Source organism: Pyxicephalus adspersus, chromosome 3, assembly GCF_032062135.1.
Source record: "Pyxicephalus adspersus chromosome 3, UCB_Pads_2.0, whole genome shotgun sequence".
Taxonomy (NCBI): Eukaryota; Metazoa; Chordata; class Amphibia; order Anura; family Pyxicephalidae; genus Pyxicephalus; species Pyxicephalus adspersus.
The window spans coordinates 68,261,529-68,279,235 of NC_092860.1; the positions used below are offsets into that span (position 1 = coordinate 68,261,529).

The 17,707-nt window shown below is 40.5% G+C and overlaps 1 protein-coding gene across 7 annotated transcripts in view; it reads right to left on the reverse strand.

Annotated features, from left to right (window-relative positions):
- SEMA6B (semaphorin 6B) overlaps positions 1–17,707 on the reverse strand; it is a 251,243-nt gene that overhangs the window by 102,761 nt on the left and 130,775 nt on the right. For 6 of the 7 annotated variants that reach the window (XM_072405052.1, XM_072405057.1, XM_072405051.1 and 3 more), the window contains one exon: positions 42–132. In XM_072405052.1, the coding sequence (XP_072261153.1) occupies positions 42–132 (91 nt within the window). Of the gene's footprint in view, positions 1–41; positions 133–10,809; positions 17,696–17,707 lie in introns of those variants that run through there. The other variant, XM_072405058.1, reaches the window with a different exon arrangement.

Below are 17,707 nucleotides of genomic sequence, written 5' to 3' on the forward strand. Positions count from 1 at the left end.
AAATAGATTTAAACTGGTAAAAGGATTTAAACAGTGCTTACCTGCAAACAGAGCAACATTTCCATGTTTTGGGTCATAAGGGCATCGGGCCATCCCGCTGATTGTTTCCCCTACTTGTTCTAACATATCTAACTGAGAGAAAAAAAAATATTTAAAATGCTTTAAATAAAGAAATGCTTTAAAAAGACACTGCAAGTAAAAAAGAGACAATTAAAGATATTGATAGAGTGATACTAATATAATTGAATGTCACTATGATGATAAAGCTTCATTTCCCATTTTGCTAACAAAAGTGTACCTGTTTATGATTATTTCTTAGAACCCATGAATTTGTTGTCCTTGAGAGCCACATTCAGGTAAAGTTTTTCATACAGTGTCTTCTGGAGCATTACCAACAATATGTGTGGATCCTGGCTTTCAGGGTCTGAAATTTGGTCCGTGTCTGCTGGAGCTCCTGCCATTACATCCAAGATCTAGTGATTTTAAATTATGCTAGTGGTGTAAATTGTTCATTTTTTGATGCATCAACATAAATTATAGCCCATATGACCTGGGTTATTTATTATAGTGCCTAACTTTCAGGTTACAAGTTCAATCATCCTGATAAACACATTACTTGTACACATAAAAAGCAACTTGTGATTATGGGTCTCAAGTCCCAACAATTATGGTTTATTAACACATACTTTAAACCTAGGCACAACATAGGCCTTCTATGCTGAATACCTGGTTTATACATCATAGTGCCTAGTTTTCAGGTTACAAGTTCAATCATCCTGATAAACATATTAGTTGTAAACATAAAAAGCAAATTGTGATTATGAGTCTTAAGACCCGACACGTTTTGACAGTAAGGCTTCTTCAGCGGATTGTTGAGATCACAGAAATAGAGAAATAATAACAATAGATAGTGAGTGGGTGGGTGAATGATAATATTCAGCAGTATTAGTTACTTGAATAAATCTGAGTATTGATTGGTATGATGGTGTAGGTAGACGATAGCTGAGGTTTAAAATAGATAATGCATAATTTTTTGATTAAGAGGCATGTTAAAATGATGTTGATAACACTTGATGCAATGATAATATTAATTTGTTGGTGTCAGTGGTGGATTGGCTGGGACTGGCTGCTGGAGTCTCGCCCTTTATCTCACCCCAAACTACCAACGGTTCATAGGTGAAACGGTTACTTTATTCCACCACTGATACCAACAAATTATTATCATCATATCAAGTGTTATCAACATCATCAGCTTGGCATTGGATGCTGTTAATAAGTCTATGATCTACTAGAACCCAAGACCCCAGGATCCTTTTCCATTTCAGACTCTCCCAAATGTCCCCCTCTAGACAGTATGAAGCATGCATGTTGTTAGCCCCCAAGTGCATAACTTTACATTTATCTATTTTAAATATCATTTGCCACCTGGCAGCCCAATCAAGTAGTACATCCAGGTCTGCTTGTAGAATATAGACATCCTGTATGTACTTAATTCCATTACATAGTTTGGTGTCATCTGCAAACACAGAAATTGTACTTTTAATCCCCAAATCTATATCATTTATAAAGATGTTAAACAGTAAAGGTCCCAACAGTAAACCCTGGGTACACCACTAATAACCTTAGACCATTCAGAGTATGAATCATTAATTACAACTCTCTAGATGCGGTATTTAAGCCAGTTCTCTATCCATTTACAGATTGACTTTTCTAAGCCTATTGACCTTAAGTTGCATATTAACCTACTGTGGGGTACGGTGTCAACTGCTTTAGCAAAGTCCAAGTACACTATATCAACTGCTATTCCACTGTCTACCTGCTTACTTCCTCATAAAAAGAGAGTAAATTTGTTTGACAACTTCGGTCTTTCTTGAAGCCATGCTGACTATCACTTATTTTATTAATATTTATATATTATTATTTTCTAGCAGAAACTCCTCCATGTGGTTCTTTACATAACTTATAACTTTCTAGGACCTTTCCAACTATGGACGTTAAACGTTCTGTAGTTACCTGGTAATGACTTTGCTCCCTTTTTGAAGATAGGAACCACATTGGCCAATCCATCGGTACCTTGCCAGTGACTAAAGAGTCGCTAAAATTAGAAATAAAGGCTTTGAAATAACCAAGCTCAACTCTTTGAGGACATGTGGATGTAATCCACCGAGTCCTGGTGCTTTGTCAACCTTAAATTTTGCCCAACTGTTTCTCAATCATATCAATTTTGAGCCACTGTGACTCATTTAGGGCAGTGACATTACTATTATGAATTTGGACTTGAGCTCTGCCAGTTTCCTTTGTGTACACAGAGCTAAAAAAAGTGTTTAGTAAATCTGCCTTTTCTTTATCCCCAGTTACCAACCCAGAGACATCCTTTAAGGGGCCCACATGCTCAGATCTGATCTTTTTGCTATTAATATATTTAAAACATTTTTTTGGGTTTCCCTTACTTTCTTTTCAATCTTGCAATCTGTCTTTCATTTTGAAGTTTTTCACATTTTATCTTCTTTTTACATCTTTTGTTTTATTCTTTATAGTTTTCAAATGATGAAGGTGATCCTTCATTTTCATATTTTTGGAATGCCCTTTTCTTGTTCCTTATGGCTTTTTTACCATCGGCTGTGAGCCACATAGTTTTAAATTTAGCCTCTTAATCTTTTTTACCCATTGGAATTTATTTTTCACTGTGCTTTTGTAGAGCAGACTTGAAACATTCCCATTTCTGTTTTGTGTTCTTTGAGGACAATATTGTCTTTCAGTCCAAGTCACAGATAGCCACCCTTAATAATGGAAAATTTGCTCTCTTAAAATTAAATGTTTTTATATGTTTCCTATTTTTGCTTCCTGTTTACAACTTACATTAAATGAAATCACATAATGATCACTGCTACCCAGAAAGAGATATATATGCACATTTGTTATAAGCTCTGCATTGTTAGAAAGAGCTAGGTCCAGGAGAGTATAATTTCTAGTTGGGGCTTCTATAAAATGTACCATAAAAAGAAAGCAGAGGCTTTCGCCTGTAGATTCTTTGGAGCGGTTGTTATGAACCAGCTCAGTCTGACCAGTTGTCTAGCTGGGAGCTCACAAACAGAAAGAGATATTGCTCCAGGGTGATAGGCAGAAGAGGGTGGTAGGTAGAAGAAAAGTCCAATTTGATTTCCAATAGGTGACAGAGGGCCCTCCAGAAGCAAGAATTGAATTGGACTCCACAATCTAAAACAGTGTGGGATGGCAGACAAAAAATTTCCTTGGGAAGGCTTTTCGTCAGAGTGGGAGCAGAGGGAAGGCTAGAGAGAGGGATAAAATGGGCCATTTTAGAGAAATACTCAACTATGACCCAAATTGTTGAAAACTTATTAGAGCACAGAAAGTTAAAAAGTCCAAGGTTTTCCAGGAATAGAAAGAGGGAGGACCAGAGGGGGAGCCCTGAGGCACCTTGTGCTGGGCACACTCAGTATATGCAGCCACAAACTCACAAACATCTTGCTTCAAAGACAGCCACCACTACTTGCGACTAATTAGATCAAAGGTTTTGCGTTGCCTATGATGACTATCAAACTTGGAGGTGTGTTCCCATTGAAGAATCAAAGGGTGCCAGCCTTTTGAACAAGGGACTTACCTGGATTTATCTGGTCCAGCAGGACTGGTTGGTCCAGCAGGACAAAGGTTGGTTCAGATTCAGGACCCTCTTGTTCAAAGGAACAAGATAAGGCATCCGATATTACATTCTTTGAGCCTGGGCTCAAAGACATTGAAATTGAATGAGAATGAAATTAAATCTAGAGAAGAAGAGTGCCCAACAGGCTTGGCGTGGATTTAGGTATTGACCATCCAGGTATTGAAGGCAGTCTTCCACTCGTCTCCTTCACGGATTCGCTTTTAGGTTCCTGTAAGTCCAACTTGGTGAACACAGATGCTTCTTGAAGCTGGTCAAAAAGCTCTAAGATGAACGGCAGTGGATGCATGATTTTGATAGTAATTTTATTTAGGCTCCTGTAATCTATAGAGGAATGCAACGAACCATCCTTCTTCTGCAAGAATCCAGTTCCCATTGGGGATGATGACTTACAGACAAAACCCCTCTCTAAATTTCCTCAAATATACTCAGACGTTGGTTTCTGGAATAAAAAGATAGTAAATTTGCCCTCGAGTCAGAGAAGAGACCTGGTCTATGAAGCAGTCAAATGTACAATGTGGTGGTAGTGTCTCTGTCACGCTTGGGGAGACGGGGCTCTATGGCTTGCAAGGAAGTGGTGTGAGCCCTAAGAAGGGCCAAGGCACAAAGTCTAAGCAGTATCTAGGTCTTCTCCAGAGCCTCTATTGTTGAGGATGTTGCGCTTCTGGTTACTGCCAGGTTGTGGTCATTGGGCACACCAGGGTGGGCAGCATGATACTTGGAGGCATGATTTTGGAGGCAGCTTGTGCTTGATCTACTTGCATGGGCTCAACTGCCGGAGCAGTTCTGGAAATTTAGGGCCTACTTGATGAGACACCAGACTCTCTGGGTCTCCTAAACTCAATCCTGGAAGCGCGTATCAACCCGAATACAGCCGGAAAGCTCATCCTTAATACGGTTTGCAATGCTCTGCCACAACACTGCCACCAGAGCCTCATTGTTCCAATTAAACTCAGTTGAGTTCAAAATTTTAGAGCATACTGGTCAACCGTAAGAGGAACCTGATGCAGGCAAAGGATTTCAAAGGTTGCAGAAGGCATGGCCTGCGGAAATAGCTTGCAAAAGGGCTGTAGAAAGGTATTTAAGTCACTTAAAACAGGATCACCCTTTTCAGCTAGGGTTTCCCCTGTCAGAAGGAAGATGAAAAAAGCCACCTTGGTTCATTCTGTGGGAAAGTTCCAGGGCTGCAACTCAAACTGGATTTGACATTGATTTACAAATTATTGCCAGAGCTTGGGGTCACCAGAATAACAAGGAGGAGCTGGAATTCGGAGAATGGAGCAGGGTGGCATAGAGGCTGGGACTGGAGCAGGGACAGTTACGGGATTCACTGGGGCTTAAGCTGAAGTCACAGTAGCAGTTGCAGAAATGGGAAATTTGAAATGAAACTTAAGATCAAATATGAAAAACTTAAGGTAGAATCTAAGGGAGCTAGATTTCCTATCAAATACACTATCAATTATCTTGGTATTCATAAATATTTTTAGTAATAGGGAGATTTACATAAAGTAACTGATAGTGACCTACTAGTTGAAGAGTTCAAGGAGTGGAAAGGGAAGTTGAAATTAAATTGTAAAATCTAAGGAACCTAATAAATAATGAATAAATCTATGTCAATATTTATGGTGTTTATGTCTAACAAATAAGAGTTCCATATAAAAAGACTTACCGAGAGGAGAGAGATCATATATGTTGAACCTAAATGGGGCAAAGAATTATATAATGCTCAATAACTTAATGTAGTAAAGTCATTATATGTATTGCATTGGGGATAGTATATATATTCAAAAAAACTTACCAAGGTATCAAGAACAATAAGGGAAGATTGTGAAACAAGAAATATATATATTCTTATTAGAAGCTGCCCATGTATTAGCGATGTTTGCCAGCAGATATTTTATCATACCAATACATCAGCTTTACTGCAAAGTACAGTACATCTATGGAACCACAGATCATTCATCTGTGAGAAGCCAAATAGCAAATAGTTGGTCAATAATGACTGATTCATTTATACACTTTTCAATAGTTTGTATCTACAGTAAAATAAGTGGCCTCAATGTATGAATACTTTCTGATATTTTTGTAATATTAACATTTTTTCAATCTTTCCTTTTTTAAAAAAAATGTATTTGTAATTGTAAGATATTATTCACTGTCTATCATATGTAATGGATATATGAGTGCAAATTATATACAATGGTAGTGCAGTTTTAAAATTTTGTTCATACTTGCCTTAGAGGTAATATTTATGCAATGAATATTTCAGAGTTATTTCTCCTTGCTTATCCTGAAGAAGTGGTGATATCTTAATATAAAGAAATGCATTGAAATAGCCATGTGATTTGCGTTTACTGTATGAAAGGTGATTAAGTTTATTATATCCTTTGCATAAATTTAACATGCGTACCCATGGACATTTTGGCATGGGCAGCACGGTGGTTTAGAGGTTAGCACTCTAGCCTTTGCAGCGTTACCCCGCCACATTCCAAAAACATGCATTTAGGTTAATTAGCTTCCCCCCAAATTGACCTTATATTGTGTTTATGATATATGACTATAGTAGGAACATTAGATTGTGAGCCCCTTTGAGGGACAGCTAGTGACAGGACTATGGATTTTGTAAAATGTTGCGTAATATGTTGGTGCTATAAAAAATACTGGCTAAAAAAAATAATGTTCACACTGTTGGTTTTACTAAAGTACTAAAAAAGAAGTGTTTGTAAATACTACTATGTGATATGCATTTACTGTATGATGGGTGATAAAGTTTATTATATCCTTTGCATAAATATAACATGCATTCCCATGGACATTGTGAATGTTCACACTGTTGGTTTTTAATGCACTAGTGAAGTAGTGAAGTAATCAATGCATCTGCCTTTACTGTATGAAGGGTTATAAAGTTTATTATATCCTTTACAAAAATATAACAAGCATACATAAACTTGGTTTTGGAAGAAATTGGGATATGAATATGGGAATGGCCAGTCCTAGGGGTGCATTCATACAGGGTGCATTACCCCTGCCCTGTGCACTCTGCTCTCTGCAGAGTGAGAATGATGGCCTAAAGTGCATCATGCTCATCCTTTTTAGCACTGGTGCCCTCATGAGGAACTAAAAGAGTCTGTCACAATACTTGTCGGTTCCAAGTACAGCGCTCTCTCTCTGAGGCTGATTCATCAAGCAAAATCGTAAGCTCGCTCGCGCATTCGTATTCGCGATCCGAAATCGTAAGCCGTCGCGCGATTCAGCAACTGAATGAGCTCGCGGCCGGAGCCGCGCATCTCCGGCAGCTTTACACTGGCGAGCTTGCATTAAAAGTCACTGTTCCCCTAAAAAATCATTTATTTATATGCATTTAATTGTATTTTGACATGTATACACAAGTGAAATCACTAAATGTTTTTTTAAACCACTTTTGACAATAATTCTTTTTTCAATTATTTATTTCTATCAAGCCAAACTACAATGATATTTTAATTAGATCACAAATGCTTGGTGAGAATTTTTTACAACTCATACTATTGTGAGATGACATATTATGAAGTGCTTACTAGTATATATACAGCTTGATCTCAATTAGTTTGCAATGTTGCAAAGCAAACCACAAAGTAAAAAAACAGTGCAACAAATGTAACAATAAATTAATTATTTTGTGAATGAGTACAATATAACCTAAAAAGTATCACTTACCCAAAAGAAGATGAAGCATTAAAGATTCAAATTGACCTGTAATGGACTGTAGATGCACACAGAACAGAGAGCAGGTGTGCGCTAATTAATTGCTATGATCTCACCAGTGACAGCTTAACAGATCCTCCTTAATCGCGCGGCTGAAATCTAATCGCCTTAATTGGCAGATTCGACCCCTATTGCTCATTATTATCAAGGCAGGAATCCGGCTGGCAGTGAAGGGGCGAGTGTACGAGCACACTCGACTCTGGACCGCGGGAAACCGGCTCGCTGGAAGCGCGAAAGTATGCGCGACCAGCGAGCGCGGATTTCATTGATAATTTAGGCCCTCTGTCCCTGCCACGCTTACCATGAGTTACCCTGCAGCACTTTCTGGTCTCACATGTCTGTGGGCAGCCTTGTTCACATGGACACAGCCCAGGGAGGAGGAGCTCCTTAAAGGGGCAGAGGTTATTTAGTATAATCAGTAATTGAGGCTGGTGCTGTGACTTTGTACCAGCTACCTTGCTACACTGTGTTGTACTTCTTGCTGTTCCTGATCTTACCTGTGCATGGATTAAGCCTGTTTGCTGACTGCCCAAACCTGTGCCTGAAATCTAATTATATTGGTCTGCCACCTCTCTTCACACTGAGTCTGCGGCAGCTTTCCTCTTCAGGAAGGGTGACCCTGAGGGGCATGACCTGGTGACCCCCAGCAGCAAAAAGTCAGGTGGCCTCAAGGCTATTGGTCCATCACCCCTTGCAGGGTGCCCTAGAGAAAACTTGGTTTCACCTAAGACTCCGCAGCTCGGGTGATCCTGTGCTACCTGCCTGTGGAGACCCTGACAGAGGCACCATCCATGAGTATAGAGAGGTAAGTCAGTGATTTTGACTGTGTGAGTATGTATCTTTATAAATTGTGTGTGTGTATATGTATATACAGTGTGTGTATGTATCACACCTTACCTTAGCACCAGAGACTGCCTTTGAAGTGTACAAATATTTGTGGATATCTGTATTGTACTTTACATGCTGTGAATGTTCACACTCACTGTTGGTTTTAAACCACTGAAAAAAGATGCGTTTTTGAAATAAAAATAGTGAAGTCATCGATGCATCTTAAAAGTCCCATTTTGTTTTGGATTTATTGTTAGTATGGTTCCATAGGGATGCAGAGCATTCTTGGCCATTTAGAAACTTCTGGACCTTTTGATTGCTGAAGTGGCTGATGAGCTATGAAATGATAATTGAAATCTAGTGAAAAGTGTCAAGGATGAATCACTGACCAGAGCTAGGCAAATATTTCTGGAAGTACTGGCTTGTCCTGATGTGGGTGCCTTGCTCCTATCCTACATCTTTGCTCTGGTCGGTGCACCCACCAGCAGTGACAGGTGAAGGACCCCGTTTGGGGGGGGCACACCGCCAGAGCCACAGACCATGTCTCCTGGAGACATCGCAGGCTCAGGGAGGTGGGCAGGTTGTCTCTCAGGCCTGTGATGGGAAAGTGGGCGTGTTTTGGCATCATGACATCACTCTGGGGGGAAGTTTCTTTCTTTTTGAGTGACACATGGCTCGCTGATCATGCGCGGTCCAGAGTCCGTGCATTTTTCTGCAATAAAAATTATTTACAGCAGTGGTCCCCAACCTTTTGCAGGTCACGGACCACTGCTGTAAATAGTTTTTATTGCATAAAAACTCATGCCTTGTGTCTCTGAATATGAGCAGTAATCAAGCTGCTTAGATGCTGTTCTGTAACTGTAAACAATCTTTGTGGTAACTGTGTCAGATTCAATTTAACATTTTATTGCAGAATAAAAGCTGCCCTTACATTGGCCAACTTCAATTGAAGCATGCTTGGGGCTACAACTTAGTTTTGGATAAATTTGAGATAGGAGTATGGGAATTAACAGTCTTAGGGGTGTATGGCCCACATGTGCATTTATACAGGGTGCATTACCTCTGCCCTATGCACTCTGCTCTCTGCAGAGTGAGGAGAGTGGCCCTAAATGCATCATGCTCATCTTCTTAAAGCACTGCTGCCCTCATGCAGGGAGAGAGGGACATGAGGGAGAGTGACCTTAGGAGCTAAAAGGGGCACCACACATGCTACAGAGAGGTAAGTCAGTGATTTTGATTGTGTGGGTATGTATGTATCTGGATACATTTTGTGTGTTAGGGGGTGAATATGTCATTAGTTTGTGTGTGCATCTGTATGTCTTTCTGGTATGCTTTCGTTTTCTTGCTGGCCAGCAAACCTATCTCACTGTCCACTATTACTTCTGCAAACAGACTAAGGCATTGTTCACACTAACATCCAGCATTATCACCTTGCCTGCATTACAGAGTGAGGGATGCATGCAGCTGATTAACCTAGGTGAGGCAGAGCTGCAGTTAAACAAAGTGTTTTTGTTTCTTTAGTATAACTATTTTTTGATATGTATATTAAGTAGACTGTAAGCTCTTCTGTAATGAGTTATGTTTCATTTGTAACATTTGTTTTGGAAATTTAAACTGTGTGTATCCCTTTAGGGTTGTGATCCTGAGTTTTGTGTACTTAAAGGCACCTGTGCAATGTGCTAGGAGTCTATCTTCAGTTCAGAGTGTTAGCTGGACATTGGGGGAGCTACTTGCTGCCAAGGTAGTTGCAACACCCATGAAGATAATTTATTTTGCTTTATTTTTGCTCAAAATAAAAATGAGCATTGCTTTTGCCAAAAACTGAGTTTAGTTTTTAACGGCATACACACCCACATCTCAACAATGTGTATACAGTGTGTGTATTTAACATACACCTCACATTGGCACCAGAGCCTGCCTTTGAGGTGTTCAACTTCTGTAGATCTCTGTATTGTGCTTTACATGCTACTAACCTCTGCAATTGTAATTTACATCTATACCATTCCTATTGTTTTTGAGTAAGTCCTTCCCAGCGCTAAGTGCATTTCATCATTACTCTTCTCGTGAATTCCTTAAAAGTTCCTCTGGTACCCTATTGACAGCTTTGTGTTTTCAGCCTAAATCCCCTCTGCCTCTCAAGCGACAGGAGGGAAAGTATGCTGGAAACAAGCTGCAAAGCAAGAAAAAACATCTGGATTAAAGGCTACTGCTCCTGCCCAGTCCAGGGAGACAGTTGTATCCCCCCCGAATACTGTGTTGTTTATTTTATTAGATTTTTATCCAATAAAATAGAAAATGTGAATTGTACATAACAACTGAATTTGAACAGCAAAATACAGGTATCATTTGAACATAAAAAACAAATCAGGCTTACAGATTATTTTTTGAATTAACAGCAAAAATTCACCAATTTATCCAATTTATTTTGACCGATAATGGTGCCATTGGTATCGATGATGACTTCCAGGCTCGGGCCAGTGTGATTCTACCCGCTAGGAGCAGATATTACAGAGGAAGTAAACTCAAACCTCACCCAAAACCAAAAAAAATACACTTACCTTCAATTCCGCAGAACAGTCGATCGATCTGGAGGTCTTTTCCATCGGGTCCAGCGTCGTCCCGGCATCCTTCTTCGGGCCAGCGCACGGGGCGCCGCCATCTTCTCTTCTTCTGGATGCTTCTTTCTACGTCACTCGACACAGGTGCGAGATTGGGTGACATTTAAAAATGTAATTAAAGATTTAAAAAATAAGGGTGCACTTAAAATAAAAAACAAACAGAATGTTTACTTTACATAAAAAGGTTTGTCTAAACTTTTATGTAACGTTTTGGTTACGCTTTAACAAAATTTCCTTGTGTATTTCGGCAATGGTATCAGTTTTGCTCAGTAGGGCACTTTCCAGGCTGGAGGGAAGGGAAGTTTGTACCACCAGGGTGAGAAGGTCAAATACCTTGATCCAGAATTCTTGAGCCACCAGGCAAGACCACCAGACAGCATTGAGTAAAGAATTCAGACCACCAAGTCAGCCAAGGTCTTATTTTCAAATGCCGTTTTGAAATGTGGGGGAGGACTCTGAGAGAGTTTGGAATTTATAAAAGAGTGGAGCTGTGAGTAGCGAAAACATTTGGATCGGGGAAGATCTTTATTTTGAACTAAATGACTAAAACTCAATACATGCCTTTCAGATATAGGGTCCCCTACTCTGAGAAACCCGTGGCTACTCCACCAACTAACTGACATGGTGGCATTCCCGGTGGGAACTCAGGATTCCTCCAGAGCAGAGCAGGAGGTGCATAAGCAGAGTTAAAATCTGGCTGGCATTTCACTCTTCCCAAACCGATAATACTGTAGGAATGGCCATAAAGTCTTGGGTCTCATCCCGTTGGGTATCCATATAAATGAAGCAATTTCTGTCTATAAGGGAAGCCTCTAAACCCACCCTTTGGGGCCTTTGGAACAATAAAGTAGTACAGGAAAGTTGCGCAATATGCGCAGCCCTATGCTAGAGCCTAAAATTAGGTAACCCAAACTTGGAATGGTTAACCCGTAGGCCTGCTAGGTTTACAAATTGTTTAGGAATTTTAATAGGTTAAAGATAGACTGCCTGGCTTGCTCAGGGGCTTGACAAAATAATATGAAACAACCTGATCAGGGTGGATGTAGCTACCTCTGAGAAAAGAGTTCAAGTGGAGGGAAAGAATTTTAGTGAGGATTCTGAGATCACAATTGATAGGTGAAATAGGACGATAGTTGGAGACAGATAAGGGGCTTTCTCCAGTTTGGGAATTACACTTATATGAGCTAGGTCAGCCTCCTCTCTCAAGTTCTCACTCTTCTTTAGGACATTAAAGTATCCCACCAGATGTGGGCACAACTTAACTTTTTTATAAAAGGCTTTTGAAAAGCCGCCAAGCCCCGGTGCACTCTTTGTTTTAAGGTGTTTCAGTACCTGCAAAGTCTCTGCTAAGGAGAAGGGTTTGTCAAATTTTTGCTTATGGGATGCTTTAGGCTCAGGCTAGGGAAGGTTCCGAGAACCCATGAACCCATCAGCTACTGTAGTGGAGAGTTTGCATCATACAGTTTATGATAAAAAAAGGAATGACTATTGCTTATGTCAGCTTAAGAGAAATCGGCATTCTATCATTTAAGCTGCTATGACTTTGGTTTGGGCCTTTTTAAGTCGAGAGGCTAATTTAATTTGTTTCCCTCTGATAGTGACTTTGAATGCCTTTTATTTATTTTATTATTGACAGTTATTAGCATAAAACATATCTCTAGGATTACTGAGTGTTAAAAAATTCTCAATAGCGGTTTCAATTTCAATACCTAATAGATTTTCTTGTAATATGCTATGATTTATTCTCCAGTGAAAACCAGATGACCTACCTCCCAAGGTGGATAGTGTAACAACCACAGGGTCATAATCAGACCAAATGAAGGAAAAAATGCAGGTGTTAAATGCAGGTGCAGGTGCTCGAGAAGGACCGAGTGGGCTGACATGAATATGTGATCAATTCAAGAATAGAGCTGATGGACTTTGGAATAATGCGTAAAATCCCTGGCTAAGGGACTAAATTCCCTCAAAATGTCAACCAGGTCATGCTGGCGCAGTAAGTGTGCCAACCTGTTGCTCTGCTTTGGGGGATGTTTATATCAGGGGAGTTCCGATTTGTCCAGCATCTGATCAAGGGCCACATTAGAGTCCCATGACCAAAAAAAAATCATGGTTGCCTGAACTTTGGGTAAAGCCCAGGTGAGAAAACCTTGAAAGAATGGCACTTGGTCGGCATTAGGGGCATAGTATACAATGAATGTGACCAGTTGACCCGATAATGATTCTATCACTATTAAGGACCTCCCTTCAGTATCTCCCACGACCTCCAATTAATGGAAGTTCAAATGTTTGGCCAGACACAAGCCCATCTCACAGTGTTTTTTACTGGCTTTAGCCATGTAAAACTGAAGGTAGTGTTTGTGAAGCTTTGAAGGTGTCAAGCTCCTGGTGAAATGGGTTTCTTGTACTGCCACTATGTCTGCCTAAAAAGAATGGTAGTACTGGAAATCTTACCTTCTAAATGGGGAGTTGAGACCCTATCCTAAAAGAGGCAGGAGAATTGTCCGGGACCTTACTCATTGCTGGCCTGGAGGAAGTATTTTGCTTGTTAGCCATATGGATGGGGATTGAGGTGACCTAAACCTGGCGTGGACTGGGGATAGGGATGGAAAAGGAGCCACAGGGGGAAATTAAGACATTCAAGTAGAATGTCAAGTAGTAGTAACAAACATTACAGTAGAAAACACACATTCAAGACTGGTGTCAGTCCCCCCTGACCCTGGGAAACCACCCCTGCAGGAGGGACTGCTGAGGCCTTGGGGGAGGATCCTAGACACAGCGTGAGTAAATACACCCATGGGAGAGCCAGATGGATGCCCGGTCAACAGGCCTCCATCCAAAAGTCCCATATGGGAGGGCATGTGTACACCTCCCTCTCCAAGGCACATGGAAATTAAACATTTTTGCAGCAGCAGATTTAGAACCATAAAAAGAGTATAATACTAATAAACAACAAAGCACTTGGCCAGGCAGCTACGACGGTGCTCTAGTAGGTAAAGATAAGGTAAAGGTATAATCTTGGCAGAATAGACTAAAGTTAAGGCACATTATGAAATACCATACTGTCACAGATTCCCACAAGTCCAGGTCACCTGTGCCTCTTTCGTGCTCACCTTCCTTGCAGCCCCCTGCTGCCAGCACCATCTCTACCTCTGGATCCAACACTCTATTTACTTCCTTCTCCATGTCAGGTAATTCTCTGTCAACTGCTCCCTTGCCTCAGAGAACCAGAGTATTCCTTAGACGCGCTCCCTCTGCTGGCCAAAATCTAAAAAACATCTGAGACCATCCTAGCAACAGAACTTCCTCTGCTGGTGGGATTGATGTCTGCGGCTTACTCCAATAGCCTAACAGGAAGTTGCCTGGACAAAGAGTTCCTTTGGCTCTGCTTCCAGGTTACTGTTGTTTATCTCTATTGTTCCTGATTCTCCGTGTACCGACCCAGGCTCGTTCCTGACTACTCCTGCTTACTGCCCATCTTGACCTCTTGCCTGTTTCCTGATCATCCTTGTTCGCTGCTGATCCTGACCTTTTGGCTTGTCTGACTACCCTCCTGGATTTCCATTTTGTACTACGTTTCAGTCCCTGATTGTTGGCAGTCACCTGCCGTACAACATCCTCACATCTAGAGGCTCTGGAGAAGACCAAGCTACTGCTTAGACCCTGTGCCCCGTTCACGTCTCCACCCACAGGGTGGGTGACACAGTGGGCCCACCACTTTGCTTTGTGGAGCTGTGACACATACTATCTACTAGAGATGAAAAACAATGCCCTTGTCTAACAATCACATGACATAAAATGCATTAGGAGAAATGAAGCTCATAACCAGATGAGAACGGTTCAGGAACCAGGTTCCCACTTAAGAGTCCGGGAGTAGTAATGCAGCCATCTAGGTGACGCTCACAAGGATAAGGGGACAGCACTAGATGCAGGGTTTGCCAGCACTGCCTTTAGGTTGGATGGTTGTGTTTGTTAGCTCTGGTGACTTTATTCCAAAGAGAATACAGTGGAGCTTGGGAGCCCTCTGGTGGTGAAGCAGAGGAAGCGTCTTTGTGTAGTAGACCTAGGTCAAACTGGAGCTTTTCGCCATCTGAAAAACTGGAGAAGGAGAATGTTTTCTTTTAGTATTGGAAGATTAGGCATAAACGAACGGTGGGTAAATTCCTTGGTTGCCAGAAGTTGAAGTAGGGGTTTTAATGCATGTCAGCGTTAGATGGTCAGAGGCGACAGATCAGCAAAATTCTGTACAGGAGAACCCTCCATCATCAGCTCTGAATTACCTCTGGCCGATTGCATGATGGCCTCTTTGGTTGAGAAATAGTATAGTTTGACTGTAATATCCATGGGAGGGGCATCTTTTTTGGCAGACGGAGCTGGACATGACTCAGAGCTCTAACTTTTTGGTAGCTTCTTGCACTTTACAGATAGATTCAGGCAGACCCCCTGATACAGAAATTTGCCCTGCAAGATCTGTTCTCCAGGTCATCTAATTTTAATTTTAATTAGTCAATCTGAGAGTCCATCAAGGTGATCTGGGCAGATTTCTGATTAACGCTGGAGATGGTGTCATCCATTTTCCGCTCAATATGGTCAAGCTTGGCTCCTATGTTTTGAAGATCTTTATATAGCTCTACCGTGATAGCAGTACTGGTTTTAGCTAGCTCAGATTGAATTAGTGCAGGGTGTTTTCCTTATGCCTTGTATTTTTTTCTTTATTATCAGCTCAACATGGGAGGCCAGGGGCTTAATTGGATGCGTGTGGCATATAAGCCCTAGTTTAGGATAGCAAACTTTTTTAATGACTTTAACAAAACTTTTACATTTTAAACTTTTTGTGTTACCTTCTTATCTTGCCCTCTTTACACATTTACCTTAATCCCTCTTTTGCTTTACCATATTCTACCTTTCCTGTCCCATGTTTTCTTTCTCTGATTCCCTTCTCCAACTTTCTCTTTTAGAGTACAGGGCTTAAAAGTCTCGGAAAAATAAATAGCTGCTTTGGCTGCTGAGGTTGGCCTCCAAAGAAGCTCCAAATGATTTGCACAAACAGAGGGCATGTTATGATTTCTGCCATATACTGGTTCTCTTGCTGGTGTTGCTGAATATCTGGTTTACAACAAACTTTCACTAGTGCCACCTTTGGGGAGAACTCATTATCCTTGAAGCTGGCAGCTCCCTATTTAAAGGCTTGTCCTTTACTAAATCCCTAGCTATCCCAGTAGCCTGCTCCTTGCTGTGCTTTCTGGTACTGATTTTGACCCTGTTTAAGACCCATTTGCATCTGAACTGCTTATTTATCTGGCCTGCGTTTTAGTATCTGTAACCTCTTGCTTTGTTAGTTATTATAATAAATATTATAACTATTAAACAGGATTTACTAAGCGCCAACATTTTACACAGCGCTGTACATTAAATAGGGGTTGCAAATGACAGACGGATACAGACAGTGACACAAGAGGAGAAGACCCTGCCCCGAAGAGCTTACAATCTAGTCGGTGGGGAATTAACATAAAATAGGAGTGATAGTTATCTATCTGGGTGTGTTTGCTATGTATAAATTTATGACTGTCTTAATATGTTTTCACATGTTTATATTTGCACCTTTTCCTCAATAAATACCTATTGTTCACACTTGCTTCAAACCTCATGATAGGGCACAGGTTGTCTTCCTCCAAGAGTCACACTACTGCAAGCATGATGATTCCCTGTTGCTTATAACAGTCAATTGTTGGACATTGGTTGAATTATTTAATTAGGTAGCCCTGGACCCCTTTCATCTTCCTTAGCTAGAGCCCTTTTTTTCCTAAATCTTTGGGATAGAAAGTGCTCTCATGTTTCATTTGGTTAATATACCGTGAGGATTTACACCTGTTTTCTGGTGGCAGCCTGCCCCTCTAACCATACCTTTTGGTTTAGAAAAGGTGTTGACATTTAATAAGTGGAGGATCTCATCAGTTCACTTTTACACTGCCTGGCAAACAAAATACACATTCCAATCACACACTCTAATATTTAGTTGGATTTTTAGCTTCAATTATGATATACATTTGCTGTGGTATCATTTTGATAAGTTAATGCAATATCACATTATTTTTTACCCAGATTTACCCAGAAGGTTACTTCCCAAATATTTGTATTGATGATGGGAGAGTCAGACTGCTGAAACAATTATCAATTGTGCTAAGGTATGGACAATGTGGTGGCCAATTCATGTGTGAAAATAATGTTTCATGCTCCCTGAACCAAGTACTTTTGGTACTTGTTGCAGAGTTCCCTTTAAACACCCCAAGTGAAAATGCCATGTTCAAGGGCTTTGCAGTTACCGTGAATAGTTGGTGGCAAAAGGCTTCAAGTAGCAATACAAAGAGAAGCCTATTTTTTGTGAGTTTTGTAGTAAAAACAACTTTTTGTCAGACTCGGGAACTCTTTTGTATCTTAAAGCATACTGCATGTAGTTGTGTTTCTATGTGAATGTGGGAAAGAAATATGGAATGTTATGTGCAAAGCAATCTCAACTGCAAACACATATGCACATATTTGACTACCTGTGAAGAGTACAATAGCTTAAATAGGCATGATATCTGAAAAATGTCAATCACTGCTTCATGTCCTGTGATGCTAGGGAGGTCATAGACAGGACTTTACAGGTACCATCTGAAAGGACTGCTCATTTATTCCTGGACAATTTAGTACTGCAAATTTGTATACATATTGTTTAAAAAAAAAATCTTAGTGTTTGAAAAATGTTCAACATTTTACCACAGCATCAGTTCCATACACTGGATATCACTATTTAGCACTTTAGGGTACATGGGGGCTTTTTAAAAGGTTGATTATTTTA